This window comes from Alosa sapidissima, chromosome 23, assembly GCF_018492685.1.
Source record: "Alosa sapidissima isolate fAloSap1 chromosome 23, fAloSap1.pri, whole genome shotgun sequence".
Lineage (NCBI taxonomy): Eukaryota > Metazoa > Chordata > Actinopteri > Clupeiformes > Clupeidae > Alosa > Alosa sapidissima.
The window spans coordinates 26,285,031-26,300,466 of record NC_055979.1 but is presented as its reverse complement, the minus strand read 5'-3'; the positions used below and the strand labels follow the sequence as shown (position 1 = coordinate 26,300,466).

Below are 15,436 nucleotides of genomic sequence, written 5' to 3'. Positions count from 1 at the left end.
TTATAGAAGAGCAAGTATAGGCCTACGCAAGAGTAAATGATAGAAAGGGCTGAAATATAAAGGCTATCAGTTCATTTAGCTAACAATGATGTAGAACCATGGATTTGTTCAGTTTGTAAATGTTTTGTTTCTAACTTAAACCAACACAAAGTTATAAAGTTGACTACATTATTTAGCGTACTTGATGATAATAAATGCTCTCTGGGGCTCCCTGTTAGTACTGCATCCTTCTACATCCCCCCACCCCCCATGTGACATTCTGGGCAGTCCTGGTATGTTGGCATTTACGTGTGTGTGAATTTGCAATGTGCCAACAACCACTATCCCACACAACACACTCACATTGTTTGGGAATGGGTCATGGAAAATGATGGAAAGTTCAAGGTGCTCCCCCTGCCCACCAAATGCCCTAGAATTAAAACATGATATGTTACAAACAAATATGTTAGGCCTCAAACTGAAATTAAAGTATACATTAGCTATAGAGGTGACAAAACATCTGCCCAGAACATTAGGTTATTTTCAACGATTCTCATCTACATGTAAAGCCATCCTTACACCAGAAGACTTTGACAAGATTCTTGAAAGATTGTAGTCTTTTGAGTAAAGCTTAAATGGGGGGCATAGTTGAAAAACTCTAATCTTTCAAGAATCTTTCCCAAATCTTGTCAAAGTCTTCTGATGTATGGGTAGGATTAGACATTCTCTATCCCCCTTGGTAGGACTCAAAAACAAAAATTTCACTTGGAGACTTGGACAGATGGACTGTTTCTTTGAAAGTAATGGTAAATAACTTAAAGGTACACATCAGTAACTGTAAGGAAAGGTTTCCTAGTTTTTTAATGCTGTAATGCTGAATAATTTGGTTAACAAATGAGTGGACAGTAGACACAATACACTTGTATAACTAATATTCAATCAATTTACTGTCAGTTGTAGCAGACTTTCTAATGTCTCTAATAACTGCCCAAAGTGCATTGCAATATGGCCGCCAAGTGTGTGTGTGTGTGTGTGTGTGTGTGGGGGGGGGGGGTTGCCTAAAAGGACTTTGGTTGTAGTGACTTCGATAAAATTCTCATCAAATTTTAATAGATGTTTTAAGAAATCCCCTGCATCACCACATATCAAAGTAGGCTGACAGAACACAAATTCATGCCTCATAGCCTTAGAGGTTTGTGAAGAAAATGAATGATGAGCACTATTTTTGGTTACATTTTATTGCATTAAGAGAACACTAAGAGCAAAAGACAAGACTGAATAGAGTTTTTTAAATTAAAAAAAAAAAAATCAGTAGAAGAGTACAAAAGGTTTTGGACAGTAAAAAACATTTTGGACAGCTTGGCACAGTTCTATCTGGTCTCCTAAGCACAAAACCTCATAACCTATATGTTATATTCATTCTTGATTTGCTGAAGAAATGTTTCAAGATATCAAGATTTGTTTTTTGCTACATTCGTTCCCATTTCTTTGATTTGCATGGTCCTAGAGTGTCTTTAAATTCAGCACACTGGTCTGAGATGAATTCTGCAGAGTGGTCTGGAAACTCTGCGATGTTGGCCACATATCGGGGTTGGCTTCATACCACTGGACTGAAAGAGAACAAATATCTCAGTTTCTAATTTCTAGAATCAACTACTTCAGAATCAGAATACAATTAAAGAATTGGCCAGCATACGCAATCCACACATGCAATGGCAAAAAAATCTGTTAGACTAAAATCTCGGCACACAGGTTTTCCTTCCAATAAGGAAATTGGACATTTATTTGGCTGCTAAAAAAGACTTTAAGAAGTTACAAGGTAAATAAGAATAGATCAGGAACTTACTTGTCCTGCAGATTCCTTCCCTCCAAGACACCTTGGGCTTCCATCCGAGTTTGTGCAGCTTCTCTGAGCTGATGGGGTACCTCAAGTCATTGTGTGGCCTAGCAAAGGAAAAGAAAGATAAACATATCTGTGTGCAGATGTCATTTTTGTTAATTACCACCAGTTGAGTTTCTGTCCCATGTGCAAAAACCAAAACAAGACTACTTTATGCTACTTCAATTGATCCATTAGGTCATCTAAAATCAGACTATCCCCTGGGGTAGTGTTTCCCAAACTTGTTTTATCTCATGGCAACAGGTAAATCTCACAGCACACCACCATGACATTAAACATAGTCACAAGTCACATACAATAAAAGTCACACACTGCCAAACAACTCCAGTATTTTGACGTGTAATACTGGCAGGTTATGGGTCAACCCATAATAATGAGTTCTACTAACCTGTCCTTCACAAACAACAGCCAATCATCAAGCTCACCGTCTGAAGGGTGTTTCATCTGTCAGAGGCAAGATAAACATTACCTAAACTGAAAATTATGACTTAAAGCTGCAGTTGGCAAGTCTGCCAGATTGAGGGGACTTAGCAAAGATTTTGAATGTCTACAACTCTCATGCCCCTCCCCCACTACCACGAGCACCCTCTCATCGAGTTTGTGCTCGTCAGTGCGCACCAGACTGCGATTGACAGTCAGATCTCACACAGCCTTGCTCTGATTGGACCAGAAAAACCGGGAGCTGTGTATTCTTGCAAAACAAATAACAGGCTCTAGGTGGAGGTAGAAGTGTGTTTTTTTTTTTCTAAAACCAGCTGATTTATGTTGTTCTGTCCTAGCATAGTGTCGGTTTCAGTGAATATGATAAAAAAAAATCTTGCCAACTGCAGCTTTAACAAAGCAGATACAGCAGAGATCACTCCTGTCCTTAAATTCTGGTTCTAATAACAGAATCATAGGATTCCTGAGGTCTATTACATTCCCTCTCACAAGATGGTCTCTGGCTTTTGTTTTTTAACTTGAGAGAACAGCTGAGTGTAGCTGAGTGTCAAATAAACTATGAAAAAAACAAAAAAAAAATAAAAAATAATGTGCATTAGCATTCTATTTTAATTGCCACTACCCAGTGAAGATATTTTAAAATAAAAATACAGACCATCCTCACGAGTTCTCTGGCCAGTTGTATGACAGGAATCTCAAAATTGGTCCCAATGTTGTAAATCTCTCCCAAGATGCCTTGCTCCATCACAGTCAGGAAGGCCTCTATGACATCCTCCACGAACAGAAAATGGCGTGACTGGAGGCCTGAACCTTGAATTGTGCTATATGGGACATAACAGCATAACAGTAATCTTCCACTGTGCACATGACAATTTTGGCTTTATTTTTAAGTGAGCTAAAATGTAATAGTGAACTAAAATGTAATGTAATGTCGACTGGGAATGCTTGACTAGCTCAGACTCCTCAATGTCCAGTATGGTATAAAAGAATGGAGTGGCATCAGAGAAATTACATGAAAACACTTTACTTCCTTAATTTCTTTTTCAGAGGATGCCTCAACAATTTAATGTCAATTTAATGTGTGCTGAAAAACAGATTACTGTGTTAACGTATGTTCTGGCTGCCAGAACTTACAATGGAATTGACCCATATAGCTATGTTTTATTAGACTCCATATCATGGTGCAATAATAAACTGCACCATAAAGCATTTGAACTATCATAAAGTCTATAGTCTATAGACTATCATCAACTACCATTGGCCACTTTGTCTTTTCACACGTGTCTGGAGATATGTTCTTAGTTCAATAGAAAACCAGTCCAACTTCTTGACCGATCAAAAAATAATTACAAAATGTATGTAGGAAGAGCAGATTAATGACATTATCATAAAGAGAATGGTGGGGGCTATTACATTCATTATCAGCATGAAATGTAAAGACTAAACTGCAGCAATGTAAGCGTGGCTGGCCCAGGCCAAAGCTTGAAGAAATCTGCACAGAGTCAAGATCCTAAAAGATCTGCAGGACAAAACTAAAGAAACACACATTGACCACATTTTTTTCCATGTCACTACAGGTAGTCTAAGGGAAAAAGCTGGCAATATATGCTTTAGACTTAGAGACAGCTAAGTATTCTATAACCACTACCACTACCGGTACTTAGGATCAGTTAGGGTCACCTAGCCTTTGTGAAACAATTTTCAGTGAATGTGCGCAACTGTAATGCAAAATGTAATGTAATGTATGTATGTGTTGAAAATATAATGTGCCATTACATTAGGAACTCACCATTTTTTGTCTTCAGAGAGGAGGGATATGAACCTTGGGATAACCTGATAGACATACATAGATCATGATTATTCAAATATGACTTTACAACCTGATCTAAAAGCCAGTTCTATTTTTATCTTTCAGAATTGCAAATACTTTGCTGATCAAAAATGTGACTATTAACGTTGTGACTTTTAATAACACTATAAAGGCTAGACTATAGGCTAGGCTAACACTATAAAGATACCAACTAATATGTTACCAGAGGATAACCGTTGAGAACACCAATACATTTATGCAATATTTAAAATAATCCACTCGAATAACAACAATAATACAAAAGCCAAAACTTACTAATTAAACGAATTTACCTTTTCATAATGCTGTCGTGGTCCATAAATATTGTTGCTCCTTGTTATGATGATGGGCAACTAGAAAAATGTAATGACATTTCAACATTGATCATGGAGCACAAAACTCAATATATTTGTATTTTTAAACAGAATCCCTGGGTAACATTGAGAACATATCAAATGGGTTTAGGGCTAGAATTTATGATACACTACAGTAAAGGGAACTTACATGGTAATTTTCCCAAAACGACAACACAATGTTTTCTGCTGCAGCTTTGGATGTAGCATAGGGATTTGTTGGTCTTTTAAGACATGATTCATCAAAGGCCTGAGAAGCAAATTTCAGCATAATCATTTTTTGCATTCAATTCTTTTTTTTTTTTGCATTCATTAAATATTTTTTCTATGCAGAGGGACACAGCGGATAAAAGTCCACACACACACAAACACACACACACACACACACACACACGCGCGCACACACACACACACACACACACGCACGCGCACGCACACACACACACGCACGCGCACACACACACACACACACACACACACACACACACACGCGCACACACACACACGCACGCGCACACACACACAATTAATGGGAAGTTTCTGTAAATCTACAATAAAAAAAATAAAAAATTAACCAAAATGAACAAGAATGTTGGGCATCATCCCAAAACAATTTTCACCACATCATAATCACATTGATAATCCTGAAGAAGTTTAATGTGGTTCATCTAGAAACGTCGGGATCTTAGCCTTGAAGAGAGATGCTAGACACCTGAAAATGTCTCATTTTACACATGGGCCTGGGCTTTAGATGCTACTAGCCAGCCATCTTTAAAGAATTCCAATAAGTCACACACATTAGCTTTTGGTGTAAAATAATTTAATCATTATCCAAAGCACCTACTCACCTCATCCCTGCTGGTTCCATAAACCTCGTCCGTGCTCACGTAAATGAATCTCTCAATGCCGGAGTTCAGCGCAGCCGACAGTAACACACGGGTCCCCTCCGCATTCACAGACATAAATTTGGATGGAAACAGGAAAGAGTTCTCTGAAGGAGAGGAAATGGTATTTACAAAATGTCAATGCCACACATAAAATACGTTGAATAACAGTCTATTACATATTGATAGTAACCTTATATCTGAATGAATGAAACAGCAATTCTTCTGTTGCTTACGCACTATTATGCTATAGTGTGCTTGGTACAGTGACTCGTGTCTTCGCTATTAAAACAGGAAAATAGTTAGTAAAGCTAATAGCTAGCAGTTAAAGTGAGCTTACCCACATGAGTTTCAGCAGCAAAATGAAAGACAATGTCAATATTTTCAGTAGCAAACAGATGGTTGATGAGGTGCTGGTCACAAATATCCCCCTGCATGGTACATAAATAGAACTTCAAGTCATGTAATGGTGATATTATGTTCACCCATTGCTATGGCTGCTAGATTAAAGGTGATTTGTGTGCTGTGGTAAGTAACATCATTGCATGTACCAACTACATATAACTATCACACAGTGGTACAGGTAATATGATATATTTGAGAGAATTTTCCATTCCCATTTGCTCTATTACGTCTGCGGCCTCAGTGCAGCCACCCACCACATCCGCAAATCATTGTTCACTTAATTCTTGCTCAAACTCACACTTAACAACAAACTATACTTGTGTAAATACAGTCTGCATGTAATGCAAGTAATGTAAGGTTTCATCATCCACAGTCCACTGTCACCACCAACATTGTGTGTTCATCCAGAGTTGTGTACAAGACCTCTAAAACCTCTAACAACCCATAAACAAAAACAATAGAACCATTGATCTACATAACCTGTATTGGGGTAAATATAGCAGACGTGACAGTCCCCTCCCTTATTAGTTTAAATTGCATTAGCCCAGATCTCCTTTATTGATCCCAGACACAATTTCAGTCCATTGGTTTCTCGTAAACAAAAGTTTCATTGAAATCTGTGACGATGCAGTCCAAAAGTGTAATGATTTGACACAGATTTACCCTAATACTGAACAAGAGTCATTGCATTTTGAACAATAAGTAAAAGGTTGAGTAGTACATAATCGTATAACATCAGGAGTTATACTTTTGCCTCGGACGTGCAATAAAAGGCAAAAGTAGGCTATATAAAGAGCCTACCTCAATAAATCTGTAGTTGTCATCAGTCATCACAAGATTCTGTAAACTCGAGCAGTACTCCAACTATGACGGTCAAAAGGCAAAACAATAAAACAAAGGAATCAACACATCAGAGGAGAAACAGCTAAAAAGTGTGCCATCATGAAATGTCAAACTGACATTTCACCAAAAAAGTCTTACCTTGTCCAAGTTGATGATCTTCCATTCTGGGTACTGCACTTTTAGGGAGATAATTAGATGAGACCCGCTGAGTGGAAAGAATTGGAATATGAAAGTCTGTCATGATGATGACACGAATAAGATAATACTCCAACAGTAACTAGGGTTACTTACATAAAGCCAGCACCTCCGGTGACCAAAACAGTCTTAGACTCCATTTTCCTCTTTATCAGAGAACAGACAGCCTGCTATCTAACTATGTCTTGAGCCATTTCGCCACTTGTTGTAGGATGGGTGAAAAGCTTCTTAGGCCTATTCAAGAAGAAATTGTGTAGGCCAGCCGTGCATCAGTAACATCATTGACCGTTTAAGTCAGCATGGCCTGCTTTTACTTAACTTTCTCATGAAAGTAAGCAGTAGGTTAGAGGTTGTTGTTTCCTGTTGTTAAGTAAGCTCATTGCATCTCCCAGTTGACGTTACAGGAGGCTACTAAAGTAGGCTACTGCGAGCAACAAACTGCAGGTTAGATCAAGATGGCTATGGCTACTTGCCCTTACTGCACACGTTTCCGACAATATGGCGAAACCTTTCTCCAATGACAGGTTGAAGAAAATAATTGAAACTCATTCAAGTTATTCCACAATCATTCGATAAGCAAGAACCCAATCCAACCCATAGACAGTAAACCAGTCCAACACAACTAAATGTCAGTTTCAGTTCACATCCACGACAGTTTAACCACTTTACGGCAACGTTGACACGTTTCATGTCAGATGCCAGCGTTGCTTGATTTTGTGTCCCCGCCTCTTTTTAGTTTTTATTGGTTGCACCGCCGTACAAGTCATGACCTCTTCGTTGATGATTGGCTAGAACGTGGATCCATCAAATTTTCAGCTAAAGGAGTGCTGCCTGAAGTGTATTCCATTCATTGTCGTAATAAGAGGTTGAAAACATTTAACACGCAGCTTGCTGTGCAACAATGTATCAGTTCGCTATAACAACAGTTACATTCTTGCTACAATGTGTTTTCTCTGTAAGCGGAAAAACTATATTTGGGGTTTTCAGAAGCGACTTGGCGAGGGAGCAGAAAGGTCAATACATCACCAATTTTTTCTATCAGGGTAGGTGCTATACTGATTTTCAGAATTACATTTTGCATGGCAAACTACGCCATTAGCCAATGTGTTTTTTCTGTTATGCAGTCTGTGACTGCATAATCCTGTGTTATGATTGATGAACACAGCATTCAAAATGTAGTGAACAGAAAGAGTTTTCTTACTACCAGTATGATTGGTCTAAAACGCATGATGTAAAGATCAAACGAGTGAGTGTTTAAAATCCTTTGTGTGTTATGTAGTTGGAAATGGGCTGATGGTATATAGGCTGGAGAATGTGCCTCTGGCTGTGCAGAAGGAGTCGAAGCTGCTGATGTTCCACAATACGCAAGGCTTTGACAACCTGAGCTGCTTGGACCGGGTCTCCCGAGCCCAGATGTCTAGTGAGTGACACCATTATATCATATTGGCAATGGTAATTGCCAGGCTGTGATTACATTTCGTCAGATTGATTAAGTGGCCTATTAGGCTTATAACAAATACAGAAGCACCTGAATGCATATCATTTTTATTTGTTCTAAGGTGTATGGTTCTTTCCATTTTAGGATAACTGGTTTTCACTGCTTGGTTTAATGCAAAATCCTGAGTGCATGGCATGCTGTTATTCTTTGTCTCTGATCTTGCAGTTCTTTCAGTTGATAAGTCTCATGCATGAGTCCTAAACTCTTCTACAGTACCTCTCTAATTGCCTCATCCTCTGGCGTTAAATCACAGGAAGTGATGTGTCTCTTTTCCCCCCCCAGTATCACTGAGTACAGAGGAGCACAATCAGACTATTCCTCAACAACTGTATCCCCAGGCCTGGCACATCTTGTATGTGGACCGCTACACTTGTACAGAGCAGGACATCTCGAGTCCTCTGGAGGATGTCAAGTTTCAGATCATTCTGCTGAATCCGGATGTTGCAGGAAACCCAATGGACCACTTCAGTGCCGAGGAGGGGGGTAAGTGGAGGGCACATGCTCCCGATCTACCCATAACCTTAAAGTGGACATGCAACACTGGATGTTTTTATCATAATTTACGAGATTGGTTCCCACTCTATAAATCCTAAGAGGTTTAACACTATCAAAGACCCTGGATTACAAAAGTTATCTAAAGTTACATTTTTTTCAAATAAGCATAGTGCCATCTTGAAATAGAATAGAAGATGACGTCATGATGCTTGCACAAGATGCTCAAAATACTAATGAAGCTGCACTTGGCACCATGATCTTTTAGTCCTACATGATCACTCCCAAAACTATAATATATTGAATGATGGTATTGTTATGGCAATATGGTTGACATGGATCTTATCCCGTCAGGTCTCCACAGCTTCTATTTCCTGCTGATTCTGGCCTACTTTATTGCATCCTGCATCTACATGCAACCACTGTGGCAGGCTCTACAAAAGGGAGGCCCTATGCACACAGTGCTCAAAGTGCTCTCTATCGCCCTCTTGCTGCAGGGGATGTCGGTGCTCTTTAATTACATCCACATGGCCAGGTGGTGGCAACAATGTTTCGCATGTATAATCCATCAACAATTCACTTCATTATAAATCCATTAAATGTTTTATATGTTTTTCAACTTGTTCCTTCTTTTTAACCTAGGTATGCCAGAGATGGCGTAGGGACCCCTTTGATGGGTAGTCTAGCTGAGTGTGAGTCATATTTATACACATTATTCAACATAATATTGATTGCCCTGTACCAGAAGGTTCCAATCGCTTACAGGCAAGGAGTCCCTTGGTTCCCGCCTATTACATGCTATTTCTTAACAAATGTGTGTAATTTTTCAAAAACTTAAATTATTGTGAAAGAATAAATTAACAATCATTGAAAGTATCAGTGCAGTATAAGGATTAATGGTTTAATTGATAAAATCTTGATAATCCCTGCTTGTGTGTATGTGTGTGTAGTTTGTGACATGGTGGCACAGGTGCAGATGCTGTATATGCTGCTGAGTCTTTGTATGGGTTGGACTCTGAGTCGCAGCAGAAAGTCCCAGAGCAAGCCTCTCCAGTGGGACTCCTCTCCAACCTCCACCTCCCTTGCTGCAGGGGCTGTGTTCACACAGGTTCAGATGGAATATTTTTGTTTGTATATAATATTTCTATTCTATTTTATTTCTGATAACACAATTACAACCTGTCCAGCACCTCTATTCCAACATATGTTGCTCTCCAGTCCTAACAGTTTTTATTTGAAAAAAGTACACCTCCATACTGAATATAATACGTTTTAAAATTATACCTCCATGCCGAATATAATACCTTTTAAAAGTCCATTTGGTGCTGATGCTGTTCTTGTTTCCAGGGGATCTTACTCATCTGGGAGCAATTTGAGGACACAGAGCACCACAGTTTCCATGCACAGCGCAGTGTGCCAGGTGTCTTACTCCTGCTGCTACGTGTGGTGCTAGCGCTGCTACTGGCCTCGGTGCTCTACCAGATCACCTCCTCGGAGAGGAGTGCTCTCAAGAGGGACTTCTACCTTCGCTTTGCAAAGGTGGCACAACCGTAATAGACCCGCAACCAGAAATAACACACCAGTTTTCAGTTCAGCTTTGGGATTTGTCTGCAATTCTGAAATATATGTTTACTAATCAACTTCTTTATTTTTATAAATTTGAAGGGGTGCTTTTTGTGGTTTCTGTGCCATCCTGTGCTTGTTCTACTCTCAGGGATTTTTAATGAACACCAGCAAGAGAAGGTGAGATGAGACAAGATAGTTTAGAGCATAGAACAAAATACTCAAACACAAAACACACTAATCAGTCACTGTTGCTTATCTTTTGTGCCTAGGTCATTGCTATTGGAGTGATTCTGTGCCAGTCCATATCGGTCATCATACTCTACCAACTCTTCCTGTCGAGGAGTCTTTATTGGGAGGTGTCCTCTCTATCCTCGGTTACCTTGCCTCTGAGCATGTCCAGAGGGCCTCGGGATCGCTTCTAATTCCCTGATGTGGCTTCGGCATGTTACCATGGATACATGGAACTGTAGTCAGACTGCTCAACAGTCACAGAAGAGAGAAAGTCTGTTTTGAAAGCAGACAGTAACGGTTAGCGTTTGTGCAGAGCCGCAGACAAAAAGGACAAGCAACTGGAATGTCTAAACTGAGACTGAAGCTGGCGAAAACGCAGGACATGGATGTTGGTGAATGCTGGAATACAGGACTATTTGTGCCCATACGGAGCAGAAACTAAGGATTCTACAGCCTCAAACTGCACGTGCACTGATGGGCGATTTCCTGAACTTAAACAAGTTATAAATGTATGTACAAAGTAAGCATATGATTACTGTTTTGTTGTCTCTTTTGCCATATTTATCTGAATTTGTATATGGTATGATTGACATGCATGTCTCCCCTCTCAACAACTTGACAAAGGGCAAAACTCATCCACATAGCTTTTTCTTTTAAAAAACATGATCTCATGGGTGAAACATAGCACACAGGCAGTTGTTACTATGCTGTGGTGAAGTTCAAAATCATTTCTATGCACTGAAGATGATGTATGGTAATAATTATTTTTAATAAAGGTGCAATTTAGAATTTCTTTTTTATTGAGATGTATGATTTCAATGATTGAAACAGAGTGGGTAAACATATTTATCAGATAGCTATTTTAATGGTGAACTTACAGTAGTCACACAAACATTTATACATCATGATGTAACTGATTGCCAAAACAACTCTCAAAATAAACTAAACAATAGGGGAGTTTAAAATTGCCCAATAAATACCCAAATCAAGACTTAAGACCATAATCTAAGACCATGAAATGTTTCTGTGAAGTTAGAAAACAATGATTTTGATCTATTTTTTTATTTTTGGTAACAGCTGAAGTAGTCTTCGTGTTACTTGGAAAGAAAATAATGATAAGACACAGGTCATTATATAATAACAAATTAAATAGACAGCAAACCCATGGGGCCCTTCATAGCCTGGTAGCATGTAGAGATTCCATTTTCCACAGAAATCACCATTTTGATTTCTCTCGGAATAAAATTCAGTAATATTCAAGTAAGGCGCTACAGTGGTTTAGACACGCACATATTCAGTCTGATCTATGCTTGAAGTGTAAGTGTAGGCACTTTGGTATCTGTCCCTTCCTTGCATCCTTTTCAGTCAGCATCTAAACATCTCGCAATAAACTCAACATATTCTAGACATTATACACAACAGACTAACAAACTGGCCTGAAATATACTCCGAACAAAAACTTGGTGGTTTCAAAGAGCTTCAATCTGACCACCTACCATAGAGATCAATTGCTGTTGTTCCACATGAAGCAATGTAAAAGAACAGGCACTTGACTTTACAATAAAAATAAAATAAAAATAATAATCTGAAGTCATGGACTTATCCATTTTCATCAGTTATACTCCATAATATAGTGAAAATATATATTTGATGAATGACATCTTAAATAGAAAATGATTGCAGCTATTTCTACTGAGGTGATTCCTCTGTGGACTCAAGGGCTTGTGAAACCTTAGTGCTATAAGTAAGAGCTGGAGTGAAATACTAGAACAGTGAAGGCAACAATTACAAATGCCGCATCAGCATCAGCCATCACAACACTGTGGTGATGCTTGGTCTTCATTAAAGAACCATCATTTACATGATATATAAAAATGGTATTACTACAAAACAGTCATACATAATACAAAACATAAACATTCAAATACAGACATGAAGAATATAGGCAAACATTTTATTTTAGTTGCCCTGGACATCAAACTGAGTCCAGGAGGCATATTTCACAAGCCTCTTGGTCAGCCTAACATGCCTCTTTACCTTATAAACCACCTGTCCAACTAACAAGTCTCTCAGAAGCTTTAAATTATCCATCCTTGACATGGATCAATAGCTAGCTCAGAGTGCACTCAAGCTTGATAGGATAAAGTCAGCTTTAGCGTAAACCTGCACAACATATTGAAAAAGGGCCACTCCAGTCAAAATAGACTTTTTAAAACTTGTTTCTGTGCAACAGTTCCTCTGTTGTTACACACATATTATATAGTTGGTCAGGCACATATGTTGAGCAAGTGCATAGCTTTTGAGCACAGCAGCTTGTTTCTACCCTCTTACAATAGCCCTTTATCACCCCACAGCATGACTATCTTTAAGCACTTTCTTGGACTGGCAGCATCCTGGGGACAAATGAGAGCAAGAGAGCACCATTATCATGTAAGCGACTCGAGTGCGTCCTTGGTCCAAACTGGCCATGCTGTGTTGCGGAGTGGACACGTGATGCATTATGGGTCACGAGTGATTTTATGAGCTGGGCTTCTAGTCTGAGGAAGAGCTGTGGGGCTCGAAACGTCCCTGCAAATAAAAAATAAAATTAAAAAAAAAACTTTAAATGGGAGCTCCCTGTTGTGCAAATCATCTCTTACTTCCTCTACACTATTATGCTTTAGATCCTGCAGCCATCCAAATGGCCGTTGGGATGGGGTGTGCTAGGCCTCTCACTGGTCCTCCGCTCTCACTGGCTCCTGCTGACCCATGCGCGCAGTCCACAGTTACAGTGCTGTTTCAAAGATGATCAGACTGCCATCTCCACTAGGTCCTTTAGAGGTCAGGCTGGTTTGACTCTTGTTATAAGCCTGTATAGAAGGGATAGGAGTCATCATAAGTAAGTAACATGGCACATTGATATGCCAGTGGACTTCTGCCAAAACAGTTTAAAAGTTTATAATTTAAAGTATTCAGGCGAAGCTTCGGCTATTCGCTAAAAAAAAAAACACTGCTTAAGTTTTTAGCAGACCCTGGAGCAGCTGTGTGAATATAAACTCCACTCTGTACGGAGCAGCTAGTGTAAAACAGAAAAGCAGGCTGGGACATGCTTAGGAGAGCCTCGCAGCCCCCATACACTCCGTTGCCGTGGTTACGGACACAATGAGCCTCGTCAGTCAGTGGTGGGGAAAAAAATGGTTTAACTTTGGCTGCTCGTATCCTACACTCCTTTCAACTTCCCACTGAAAGTCTTTGTGCTAATGTGCTGAAGACTTTATGCAGAGATTCTGGTCTCCTGTCATTGATACAAGATGACATCCACTGCAGTGGACAGTTACAGTCTTCAGTCTTTTACCAGATTCATCGCTGTATTTATAGTTAAATAAAATTATTTTGTATTTTTGCAACGTGTTTAACACCAAGACAAGATCTTCATTTTGACCTTGTTTTTAATCAATTAAAGTGTGTTTTCAATTTATTAGAACAAGCATTGCCTAATTGATGACTCAAAAAGGTATAACTGTTCAAAGTAGCTGTGCAGTGAGTTGTGAATTTTCTGCAAAATCTAGGATCAATGGATGTCCAATACATTGATGTGTGTGTTGTCTGACAGACAAACCTGTTTGGCCATTTGCATCAGATGTGAGGCCTCTGCTTTGCCCGTCTGCTGGACCATCTTCAGGAAAAGGCTCTCAGGGTTCTGCAGGAGAGTGTAGGGCTCATCATATTCATGGATGTGACCTGCATCCAAAACCTGCCAACACATACAACGAACAGAAAATTAAATAAGTTCAGCTGTACACAGCTTTCCTTTGTCTAATGGAAACTTATTACGTTTGAGTACCCAGAAGAGTTTATGGGAGTATCAGTATTTCCACCATGAGTTTTCCTGTGATTCTGAAGCCAAGGAAAAAAACAATCATACACGTCAATGAGGGAAACCAGGATGCTACAGAAAGCTGCCTCACCAGGATGCGGTCGCTGTCGATGATCGTGTTGAGCCTGTGAGCGATAGTGAGCACTGTGCACTCTCGGAATTTCTCTCGGATGGTCTTCTGGATCAGTTCATCTGTTCTGCAAGCCAAAATCAAACCACATTAAAGGAAAACTCAGACGATTTGTCACATAGATCCCTCAGTTTCTCGTAAAAATAAATAAATAAATAAATAAATAAATAAATAAATAAATAAATTAAAATAAAATAAAATAAAATAAAAAAACAAAACAAAAAAATCGGTGCTATCTGGCTCAAGTTGCTGCAGCCAACAGCTGTAAAGGCCAAGCAGCCGATATTAAAGATGCCGCAAGAGCTACATATCAACAGCCATACTAATAGCTACATATCAAGAGCCATAAAAATAGCTACATATTAAGAGCCATACTAGAAGCTACATATCAAGAGCCCTCCGTTTCTCGTAAAAATAAATAGATAGATAGAGATAGATAGATAGATAGAGATAGATAAATAAATAAATAAATAAATAAATAAATAAATAAAATAAAATAAAATAAATCGGTGCTACCAAGCTTGAGTTGCTGCAGCCAACAGCTGTAGAGGCCAAGCAGCCGATATTAAAGATGCCGCAAGAGTGTAGCACTGTAACTGCCCCAAGAGTGAAGCACTGTAACTGCCCCAAGAGTGTAGCACTGTAACTGCCCCAAGAGTGAAGCACTGTAACTGCCTGGCTGCTTTATTTTCCTTTTAGCCCCTGTTTATAAAAAACTCCTAAGAGCAATAAGCCACACTGTATTCTCCACTGTTTCACCACCATTAGTGGCGAAGTGGCGAGTGACCCGACGGTGTCCAGCCTCACCTGGGGT

At 39.3% G+C, this 15,436-nt stretch overlaps 3 protein-coding genes across 4 annotated transcripts in view; 1 reads left to right on the top strand and 2 right to left on the bottom strand.

Moving 5' to 3' along the window:
• Window positions 1-1,199: 1,199 nt before the first annotated feature.
• LOC121698340 (dTDP-D-glucose 4,6-dehydratase-like) lies at window positions 1,200-7,517 on the bottom strand. Its single transcript, XM_042080371.1, has 12 exons — window positions 6,946-7,517; window positions 6,793-6,859; window positions 6,613-6,675; window positions 5,747-5,837; window positions 5,371-5,513; window positions 4,674-4,772; window positions 4,463-4,522; window positions 4,110-4,153; window positions 2,976-3,141; window positions 2,268-2,323; window positions 1,826-1,923; window positions 1,200-1,589 (listed from the first exon to the last, which is right to left on the bottom strand). Exons 1-12 carry the CDS (start codon window positions 6,987-6,989, stop codon window positions 1,483-1,485), a joined length of 1,038 nt encoding a protein of 345 aa, XP_041936305.1. The 5' UTR covers window positions 6,990-7,517; the 3' UTR covers window positions 1,200-1,482.
• Window positions 7,518-7,665: 148 nt separating this feature from the next.
• gpr180 (G protein-coupled receptor 180) lies at window positions 7,666-11,425 on the top strand. The gene is made up of 9 exons (XM_042080366.1): window positions 7,666-7,892; window positions 8,129-8,269; window positions 8,630-8,830; window positions 9,194-9,374; window positions 9,482-9,531; window positions 9,790-9,947; window positions 10,187-10,378; window positions 10,505-10,582; window positions 10,675-11,425. The coding sequence occupies exons 1-9, from the start codon at window positions 7,751-7,753 to the stop codon at window positions 10,825-10,827; spliced, it is 1,296 nt and encodes a 431-aa protein (XP_041936300.1). The 5' UTR covers window positions 7,666-7,750; the 3' UTR covers window positions 10,828-11,425.
• Window positions 11,426-11,479: 54 nt separating this feature from the next.
• abcc4 (ATP-binding cassette, sub-family C (CFTR/MRP), member 4) overlaps window positions 11,480-15,436 on the bottom strand; it is a 54,918-nt gene continuing 50,961 nt past the window's right edge. Inside the window, exons 28-31 of one of the 2 annotated variants that reach the window (XR_006026744.1) lie at window positions 14,584-14,689; window positions 14,235-14,369; window positions 13,276-13,485; window positions 11,480-13,204 (exon numbers count right to left, since the gene is read on the bottom strand). Coding sequence is in view for 1 of the 2 variants with exons in the window: in XM_042080328.1 (XP_041936262.1) it covers window positions 13,402-13,485; window positions 14,235-14,369; window positions 14,584-14,689 (325 nt within the window). In the remaining variant the exon portion in view is untranslated. Of the gene's footprint in view, window positions 13,486-14,234; window positions 14,370-14,583; window positions 14,690-15,436 lie in introns of both variants that reach the window. The other variant, XM_042080328.1, reaches the window with a different exon arrangement.